A 10,701-nucleotide genomic window follows, 5' to 3' on the forward strand; every position below is an offset into this window, starting at 1 on the left:
ATAACCGAACTGTCGAAGTTGGACGAGCGTTTGCCTAGTTTTCTCCTAATTTACAGTAGCGGAGAGAAAAAGCGTCGACTTTCGAGCTTCTGGCGTGAAAGAAAATTTACCGCGGCGCAACGAAATAGCCGTTAAATAAATCATAGAACGAAATTGAAGATCGTCCGTGTGCCGATCCGATTCGACGGCAAAAGGAAAGTGCCGTGGGCAGGGTAATCATTCATTTCCGTCCGACGAGGAGAGTAATTCGTTTAATCAGAGATCGATCGGCTGCAACGACTTTCGATTGTCGCGAAACCAGTCGCGCGGAAGATGTTTCTACGGCGAACGGGCGCCATTACGAAAAAGGGATTTCATTTCGCGGAAGTAAAAGCGAAAGCGACAAGATTGCTGGGATCACTTGGTAAAACGCAGGAAATCCTCGTATGGAAATGTGCGCCGCTTGAATGGCTTGGTTATTAGTTAATATCGATTCGCATGGCATTAGGGCTATCCGGAGAATGCGTTTTGCATTTAATCAACGAACAATGCACGCCGAAATAGATGGAGTCGATACGACGGTGACTGAAAGGATGCGAAAGGACGAGGATCCCGAGAAACGGGAAATTGCAATGGACAACTCTGGCCGGGGCTGCTTCTGCAAATTTATCAGCGTGCGCAATATTTTCCTTCGTTGAATTAACGAGGTCGTGGTTACATGACTAATCGCGATTTCCGACACGAGCTACGATATATGACTTAAAGATTCCATGAGACATAAACAAGCTTCCAGCGAATGCAACGATACGCTTCGAATAAAAACGAGAATATATCAAATAATCTCTTCTTCTTTTTTTCCTTTCTTTTTTTTCCTCAGTTCTCCGAACTGAACTTTGACAGAGATTTTCCACGTTTGCCTATTATCTCGCGTTTGTTACGCGCAATCTACGTTAACGTTTCGAAGTAAACGTTTTTTAACACTAGAACTACGCCAAACAACTCGAACGACGGACTTCGGAATTTTTGCCCCTTTGGTCCTTAAAACCGCGCAGCTACTTTTGTAAAGGTTAATTATAAAACGTATTTATCTATACGTTTGTTTGTATTTATTATTTTTCGCACGATATGTTACATGCAGGCATACGTTACAGGCGGTGGTTCTATCGTTAAGCGCGCGTTATAAAACGGACTTGCAACGAAACAGGTGGAAAATTATGTGATCGATACGCAAGATGTATTCGATAATAATTCGTCGAATGTTTTGCTTATTCTTCGCGTCCGTTCCTCTGAATCATGTTCCCGGGAAGAGATACTTTATTTCACCAATGAACTCGCGTTTCAACGGCGTGCAAAATCGACCAGTTGAATTTGCATACCGACTTCTGCCTTTCTGAACATATGGCCTAGAGCTGATCAACGAGCTGCCTAATAACTCGAAAACTTTCTGAGAATTCATTCGTAAAGTGTAACTTAAACTGCGACATGCAACAGGAATTATTCTTTTATCGCGAATACGTGACACTAGAATTATATCATATCGTGGTTTATTGCAGAGCAAATGGTTTTTTGCTCGAATAAAACGAACGTGAATCATCTTAATTCCAAAGAAATTCATAAGATTGTAAAATAAATGTTAATCATCAGCTGCCGATAAATGCAATGATATACCAAAACGTTTGTTCAGTGAGGTCATAGCCAAGATCAGAGCAGGCCATTATGCAATACCCAAAATGGAAGAACAATGCTAATGATTACGTTATCTACATTCGTTCTTCGGATTATATCATTTCCAGCCAACTTGTCTCCGGTTTTATTTCTTCTCGCGAAACTTTCGATAAATCGTGACAGATATTTCAGCGAGTTTCACCGAAGATGAGGCTGTGTAAGTATTTTATATGCTTACGTTGTTTGATCAAAAGATGACCGATAGAGATGCTCTGCTTTGCGAATTAGCGGCACGAACGAACGTGATTACTTCAGCAATTTTTTATCGCAAGATTATTTTTAAACTGCATTTCATTTTAAGCGAACAGTTAAAATTAGACTTTTAAAAGAATATTAACGTAAATTGCTTCATTTTTCGTTTTTCCTCTTGTCCCAATTTTTCTGTTTCTTTTTTCTACATTTCCACCTTAGAAGATAATAATACACTTCGCGAACGAGTTATGTTTGTAATTGTTTATTTGCCTATTAACCGTAATGAAGTAATAAAATGTAAAAACTTAATTTTTTTATTTAACTACGTGATTAATTTGTTCTGTTAAAAAGCGGACATGGCTAATAACGAAGGGACGTGTTGCGTAAATTATATTACGAATTATATGAGAAATATCTTAGTTATTAGTTAAAACATATTGTGTAAATCGAAGAATTTAGAAAATATAGAGATTGACAGAAGAGTGTAACGACCGTACTGTACAACGGACTGAAATTAGATTTTCTATATCACGTATCTCGTGATGCAATTTAGGAGATTGATAGGGTCATTGTCTATTAGTGAAAACTAGATCACACTCGTGCTAAATGATCAAAATAAAGCCTCCCATCCTTTCGATCGTATTTAGCAACTTTCGCGAATTTTCCTTTTCATCGATCGGTAAATCGTATCTGTTACGTTTCGTTATGAGAAAAAGCATATCAGACGTAATGCCTATCTGGAAATAAACGGTGGATGTACGGAATTTGCCACGTGTGGTTATCACGTACATTATCATATGCAAGTGCGAAAAATATCCGGCGTACTGAATTAACCTAACCTCACTTTCCTCTTATAGACACCATGTAACGAGGAGAACGGTGGTTTCGCGTGCAAAACAGATGCAACTTAATAAATAAGAAATCGTTGGAAAACTTACGGTTCTGTGATGACAGGAGCAATTTTAAGAATCGTTGTAAGAAAAGACTGATCTTGACAGACGATCAATGGCTTCTGCGGTGCACTGTTTACGTTTAATATCCTGAACAGGATGCATAGGATCACGGCGAACACGGCCAATAGTGCCGTGGACATGTTTTTCCTTTGCTCTGCTACGCCACAAAAATTCTATTTCCTTTTATGTTTCACGCCGATAACGTACAGGTATCGACGTACGAAAAGGAATGTTTGAGCTGCTTGTTACGCACACAGCGGTATATGCTGGAGGATTACGAAGGACTAAGGCCGCTGTTCGATCGACGATGCTCGAAAACGTCGTACCCGCGGCAAAGACTGTATGCGACTGTATTTCGCGTTTGTTTTACCGGCACTTCTTGACGGTCGATTTGCGCGTGCCTATCAATAGTTAAGTTCGCGGAACCTCCATCTGTCCGCGTCGGTCGAAACTTCGATTTAGATTAAGGCAGGACAGGCTAGGCCAGGCCAGGGTAGATAGACGAATAGAGGTGAAATTGTTAGATGACTCTACCTTAGGTATAAACGGTAGAAGAGCTGTATCTCGAATGTCGTGAATCACAGCTTGCGAGCCAGTTGCCATTTGTTGCTATTCGGAATCCGCTAATATTATCGGACTACTTTTCTCTCTTTCCTTTCTCCTGTCAGGTATACAGTATGGCCGGTTTAACCGTAAATGCGTAATTATTTCTTAGGCTATATTAAAGGTGCGCTTCCCATATAGAAATTACGGTTTTTGTTGCGTTGGTATTTAGACAGATTTCAATGTCGACTATAATTTATCGACTAGAATCATAGTCTTTTTAGGAATACGTTTCGGAGCTGGCAAATGATATTTCTTAGTTTATAATAAGTTTAATGTTTCTGACAAAATTTGTATTCAGCAGTATGCTTATTCTTCGAATTGGGCGAGATTTTATTTTGTGTTTTAATATTGGTACATGTGTATTTAAATTAAACATACTGTACTCCAAGGCACCATGTACTTATATATATATGATTAAATATCGTATATTTACCTTGTTCCATGCTTTCCAATATAAAATATTTTATTGCAACAGATAACTAAACGAGAACTAAATAAATATCTTCACAATTGTAATTGTAAACTTTAACGTCTTTTTACGTTATTATAGTACGCACGAATGTATTTCGGTAAGGACGTACATCGTTCTCTTACGCCGCAACAATTATACCCGTGTTCTAAAATTGGAATACGACCGAATCTTTTTCGAGGCTGCGAACGTTTCACGAAAGAAATCACGAAATATCATGTCACTGACCCGTAATCGTATTTGAGAACGCCAATGAAATATTTGGGATGTAGTTAAGGTCAAGGTCATTCGATCTACTTTCCGAATCGATACTTCGATAATTAATCGATGTGGAAACGATTTTTGTAGTTCGATATTTGAAAGTGCGACTGATGCGCAGTTTTAAAAATTTTACTGTGCGCGTCGGTTATTCTTGACTAGTCTTTGAATTTTATACGAAAAAATATGAAGCGAATAATTTCTTTACTTGATTTATTCAACTTTCTACGTGTATCGTAAAGAGTATGTGTTCGTGCATTTCATTTATAATATGTGAAATATTTCAAAAAGAATAGTAAAAGTTGATCGTCTTGATGAGTTAACGTATACGTGATAAATTGAGAAGAATATATAACCACTGTATAATTAAATAATTTGTTGAAAAGTCGAGGTTTTTAAATTTGATTTGTATCAAAATATCATATGATATTTATTTTTTTATGTTAAAAATGCAACATTCGTAGTTAAAAAAAACGGTTGAAATTATCGATATAACCACTATCATAGCAACCATTATCGAAGTAACCGTGTACGTAGTACTTTTCCTCGTTATTAATACACTCAAATAATTCGTAATTTCATCTAATTAAAATTTGAATTGATTCGTAAAACATATTTATCTGTATAAAACACTTTGCACTAATGTCAGTATAACTGAAGAACAAGTAACACGAGAAGAAAAATAAAAGAAAATGCGGGGAAAGGGTAAAAAGAAAATGGCCAGAAATAATGGCAAAAATGGAAAGAAAAATAAAAACAGCAAAAATGGTAAAAATAATGGCAGCAAAAGTAAGGGAACAAAGAGATCAAGGAGGAGTGGTGGAAGAGCAAGATTCTCTATGGATATCTTCAATGAAGAAGTTATGGAAAATGCTTATTACACTTGTCACAATATTATGGATGTATTAAAGTGCAGAGGATTTCCTTGGCCAGAAAGTCAAAAGAAGAAGAAGAAAAAGGGAAAGAAGTGAATAATAACTCCTAAAGCAACTAATACTTCTGCAACACGGTATTGAAAAATATATATATATATTTTCAAAGCATTACTTTAGTTTCAAACATTGTGAAAAAATATATAAATTATACTTTGTATAACTATATCTATGACATACACATTATATATTGTGTAATACTTAGATATAATGAACATCTTAACAGTTAGTCACTTTCATTCTCTTTTTCCATTGCTCTAACAATGAACTTGCAATATTTTTCTGTATCAAATTCCATATGATCAATCATGGATGGTCCATTAAACACACAATGTACTGTTACTGTCTCTGAATATTGTAAATCAGGTAATAGCTGAATAAAAAAAAAGTTCAGTATTATGAATCAGTCAGTTATTCCTATATTTAGATAAAAATAATTTATTTAAACTACCTTTGGCGTGAGTAAAAAATATTGGGAACTATTCTCTCTTCCAGTCATTTTCACAAGTAAATTAAATACTCTTCTTTCATTTATCGCATCCATGCCCTGAGATGAAAATAAATTGTTAAAATATAATAATTATTTTATAAAATACCACTGGAATACCTGATTAATTTCATCGACGCATCGAAAGGGTACTTTCGATAATTCTTGAAGGGAAATCATATAAATAGCAGTAGTTACAGCTCTTTCTCCACCACTTTGATGATATCTTGTTAATTCTTGTAACTGATCAATGTCTCTGAATTTCACTTTTATTTTTAAACCATACTGATCAAACTCCATCTATAAATATCGAACAGCTTATAAGTTCTTAAATAATAGTTGCAGCATCTCGTTTTATTTGTTAATGACTCACGTTGTTTTCCGGTTGTGCTAATGAAACTTCACCAACACAACCCATCTCTGTGAAATACGTGCTGAAATTGGAATCAATTTTTTCAATGGTTTTCGATAAAGATGTTATCCATTCTTGTCGTAGAGTTTCTATATTTTGTGTAATACTTTCCAGCTCTTTCGTTTTTTTATGAATAAAATTTTTCAAGGAGTGAATATCTTTTTCAACTTCTTCGTATTCACGTAATACCTAGAAATAAAGTAATTGGGGATAAACTAATTTTTATTCGGTAAATTTGTATAATCATAATATTTTGAGGCTCACAGTTTCAGCATCTATGTTATTTCCCATGCAAAATACTGTTGCCTGCGCGATATTTAATTCATTGTTAATTTCAGCTATAGTTGGTGGCAATTTATTAAATGCTTTATTTATGGGCGCAAACGCTCTATCTGAAGGATTAATGCCATTGGTAGTTTCCAGTGCTTCATTGTACATTCTTTGTACTTCGTCCTTCAGTGGTTGCAATTCTATACTAAGCTGCTTCATTTTATCTTCTGCTTCTTTAAGTTTTTCCCTTAGATCTTGAGAATCGTTCATTTTCACTGTTAACGCACGATTATGTAATTTTAATGCTAATGCAGCTTGCTCTTTAGCCGTAATGCATTTAAAAGATTCTTCTAATTCAGTATTGTATGCTTTATAAATGTTTAGTTGTTTCTCCACAATTACCTATGAGATTTATACATAAATATTGTTGTTTTTTATAATGTAAAAAAATATTCAAACACAATATTTGATAAAACCTTTATATCATTACTACAGGATTCTTTTATTTTCTCAATACTGGTTCGTTCATTTTGCAGATCAGTAATTTTTTTCTGCATCATAGATATTCTAGATTTTAATGTTTGTATTTGTTGAATATCCTGCTGATATTTATTTCTATTAACTCTGTATTCTTCTAATTTCTTGCTTTGCTCATGTACTTGCTCATCAATTTCCGTAATTTTATTCAACACATCATTTTTATTTTCTTTTAATATTTTCAACCTAAAAGCATATTTTAGTTATAATCAATTCAAAACATTAATTCATTGTGTAGAAATATTAACAAACTTTTCTTCGATATTTAATAATCTTGACTTATCCAATACTATAGATAACATCCCTGTACCCGATACTGATTGCATTCCAATAGATTTTTCTCCTGTGTACTTAGATCTATTAACCATATAGATGCTATTTTCTAAGAAGTAAAATTAGGATATAATAATGTCAGTTTAGTTTAACACTAAAGCAATATGTTAATATACATTAATTTACTTACGACTAAAATAGCAACGTATATTATTCGGTATATGATCAATGTTATTATCAACCTGACTTGTTCCTACAGGTATATTATTTAAATTATACATAGAGATTAAATATTTCATAATAGTACTCGGAGCTTCGATCAGCGATACTAAATAATGGGTAAAGCCAAGTTCTTTAATGTGTTGTAATGGAACAGTAGGATCCATTGAAACGTGTTTCGCAGGATCGGAATGTACAACATTTACTTGTAATTTCTGTTCGTCTCTTAAGTGATGTAATAACATGTTCATATCCCGTTTATTTTCACAGACGAATGCTATTAAATCTCGAAATGGAATAATATTTTCCAAATATTTCGCATACGCAGCATTTTTTACATTTATGTTAAGTAATATCGGTTTGTGAACTGTACTAGAAAATATGTTCTGATTTTCACTCAACCATTGTACTGCTTTATATGTATCAATACTCTTTTCCCTTAATAGTTGTAATCGTTTAGTTTCGATATCAAGAAGCTGTAGTTCTGTTTCTTGAGCTATAAATTTTATTTTGTTGTAAAACAAAAATAAGCAACTGTAAAACAAAAATACAGAAATAATGTAATATAATTTACCTCTTATTTGAAGATTTAAGCGTTCTTGTTTCTGTTTTAATTCTGAATTGTTATTTATTAAGGTATTAATCATGTTCTTTCTGTTTTCTATGTTAGATAATATTTGTTGCCGTTGCTTCAATAAAGTTTCCTCTGCAAAATGCAACATGTTTTAAAAATTTCGTATTATTTCGAGATAAGTTTAGTGTAGTTAAAAATAAACAAACCAGATCCAATATCTTTTAACATCACTAATAAATCATTATCCAGTTTGTTCTTTTGTTGCTGTGCAACATCAATGTCGTGGTCTCGAGCTTTTTCCGCTTGAATTCTTTGCTTGCACGCGTTTTCGCAATCTCTAACATTATTATCACGATCCTGAATATCATCCATCATTCTTTTAAGTTTTAAAGTCTTGACTTTGACTTTATTACTCTAAAATTGCAAGAATCATAAAACATTCATTATTATTTTATAGCTTATGATATTTAATCTTACATGATCTGCAACAGAATTTTGGAATAGTTGAATTTCTGATTTTGTTGTCTCTATTGCATCATTGATAGGTTTTATTTCTGCTTCTAAAGATATCACTTTAGTTTTTGCAGCTTCCTTTTCCTTTTTCAACTATAAACATTAAGAGTTATAAAATGATTATATACAAAACAATAATCATAAAATTATTCCTTTTATAATTTTTTATTTTTACCTTGAGTAGTTCTCTACGTCTTTGATCATATAGTATCCATGCTTTTTTCTGTTTCAATGTAATAATTTTTTTCTGTATTAATTTCTTCTCTTTTATACTGCTCACACTTTCTTTCAAACCATCGTATATCTGAGATTTGGCTTGTAATATGTTTTGTTTACTTTGAATTTGTTGCTCTAAAGTTTTATGATCTGTTCGATATTGTATCAGATTTTTATGATGTTCTAGTACTATGGGATCGCAAACTGACCTTTCTGTATTTTCTAATAATTCTTGTGGATTCATCTTTGAAAAGTCTTGTACTTTATCTTGTGGAAGAAATTGACATAAATTATCTATCTGAAATTTAAAATACATTAACAAGAAATTTCATTTAATTTCTCTTTACTTTTCCACTTTATTCTAGAAATACCTGAATATTAAAACTTTTTGTCACTTCAATTATTTCTTTAGTACTTGATGATTTTCCATTAAGAAACCAGAAAGATTTCCCCTGTATATTAAACACTCTTTGAATAACAACATCTCTTTCTTTCCCGCTATTCAGATGAATTTCAATCTTTGCTTCTTCGCATCCTGTTTTCACATAATCCATAACATGAACTGCACGACCAATGGTACTAGGTTTACCTCCTAATCCAAGTACAATGGCACAAACAATTGTTGATTTTCCTGTGCCATTAGGTCCAATAATAACATTCAAATTTCTACCAGGTCTTACGCACACTTTATTATAGGTTCTACAATACGATGAAAATTTCTTAAATGTTTCAATGGTTATTAGTTTTAGTGAAATTGAATATATATTTTTAATTAAGACTTACACGAAATTTTCTAAATAAATATAAGTAATTATTCCTTTGTCAATGTAGTTATTATCCATAATGCTATTTGATACAATCCCTTCAAATAAATGAAGTTAATTCATTACAGAGGAATAAATATTCAAGTAGTTATTATACAATTATAACAGTATCGTGCAAAATAATAATTCTTTCATTTCAATACAATTAATTTATACTGTTTAACTTATTATTTACTTGTACTACAGATTATACGAGGGATGGCACGTAAACATAACCTGTTTGAAACAAGTACAATCTTACGAAATATAGTATTTATAGATATAGCTTATAGTCATATAAGTTTGACCATATAGTAGTTGATTATTATAGAGACTACGCAAAGTACGTTTAGGGCCACATTATGTAGAGCTATATAATTTATATATAAAATATGCAGAAATAAAGTATAATTCCTCATATAGTATTTATATTCATTCATACACTCATAATTTTATTAATGAATAGAATTATATAATTATCATATATTTGTATGTATGTGTTAAGAGTCAATCGATACTTATTATTAATATTAATGCTACGTTAATTATTTATTTATGTTAATGATTCATGTTGAATTAGTCTTTCCCTACTGCAAATTATACGATTTTTTCTGAAATGAGAAAAATTCTATGACCAAGTAGGATAAAGTACGACAAAAAAATGTCATATCTAAGAACAACAGTAAACACAGGAAGTTGATAAAACCAGCGCATAGAGCAATAACGTTAGAAGATACGTACTTAATTGAGAAACTAGCGATAGCATGCAACTCGAACGCAAATTTGTCTATTAACAGAGTATTTTTCATAAACAATAAATACGTTTTTATAACCCCGTTCTTCATCAATGCCTGTTTGCCATCATCGAATAACACGCAGGGAAATCGAATAACAAACAAAATAATAATTTAGGTCATCTAATAATAATTTTATAGATAGGCGTTGTTCCCTTAAAATAATATTAAATATCTGCGATGGCAGCTGGGAGACTCGTGAAAACACAGGATAACAGCAGCTGAAATCAATAAAATGGCGTGTCACGAATTACTTTCATCGATTAATTTTAATCAAGATAACGTTATTACTGCTGCACTACCTATCGGTTTTAGTATTGCAAGACTCTTATCCTTAATGGATTTTTTTCAATTCAGGCACTCGAAGCAGATTCGCATAAAATTGATTAAATTCTGTTACCACACATGGGACGATACAATCCTTAACTTGCATGCCGAGTTCTCTTCATTCAGTGTATTTTAACATACGGTAATGAAAGGATCGGCAAT

At 32.7% G+C, this 10,701-nt stretch overlaps 2 protein-coding genes across 2 annotated transcripts; one reads left to right on the forward strand and one right to left on the reverse strand.

Annotated features, from left to right (window-relative positions):
* Positions 1-4,874: 4,874 nt before the first annotated feature.
* LOC143220770 (uncharacterized) lies at positions 4,875-5,153 on the forward strand. The gene has a single exon (XM_076446362.1). It carries the CDS (start codon positions 4,875-4,877, stop codon positions 5,151-5,153), a length of 279 nt encoding a protein of 92 aa, XP_076302477.1.
* Positions 5,154-5,340: 187 nt separating this feature from the next.
* LOC143220768 (structural maintenance of chromosomes protein 5-like) lies at positions 5,341-9,457 on the reverse strand. The gene is made up of 14 exons (XM_076446360.1): positions 9,399-9,457; positions 8,987-9,314; positions 8,575-8,913; positions 8,364-8,492; positions 8,093-8,300; positions 7,887-8,018; positions 7,284-7,808; positions 7,073-7,202; positions 6,760-7,006; positions 6,278-6,685; positions 5,975-6,202; positions 5,722-5,901; positions 5,566-5,661; positions 5,341-5,487 (listed from the first exon to the last, which is right to left on the reverse strand). Exons 1-14 carry the CDS (start codon positions 9,455-9,457, stop codon positions 5,341-5,343), a joined length of 3,156 nt encoding a protein of 1,051 aa, XP_076302475.1.
* Between the last annotated feature and the right edge of the window lie 1,244 nt (positions 9,458-10,701).

Source organism: Lasioglossum baleicum, unplaced genomic scaffold, assembly GCF_051020765.1.
Source record: "Lasioglossum baleicum unplaced genomic scaffold, iyLasBale1 scaffold1542, whole genome shotgun sequence".
Taxonomy (NCBI): Eukaryota; Metazoa; Arthropoda; class Insecta; order Hymenoptera; family Halictidae; genus Lasioglossum; species Lasioglossum baleicum.

Coding starts and splice junctions, on each gene's coding strand:
- LOC143220768 (XM_076446360.1), bottom strand. CDS start 9,457: ATGGATAATAACTACATTGACAAAGGAATAATTACTTATATTTATTTA. Junction 9,315..9,398: donor ATTTATTTAGAAAATTTCGT/GTAAGTCTTAAT, acceptor ATCGTATTGTAG/AACCTATAATAAAGTGTGCG. Junction 7,007..7,072: donor TTATTAAATATCGAAGAAAA/GTTTGTTAATAT, acceptor ATATGCTTTTAG/GTTGAAAATATTAAAAGAAA.
- LOC143220770 (XM_076446362.1), top strand. CDS start 4,875: ATGCGGGGAAAGGGTAAAAAGAAAATGGCCAGAAATAATGGCAAAAAT.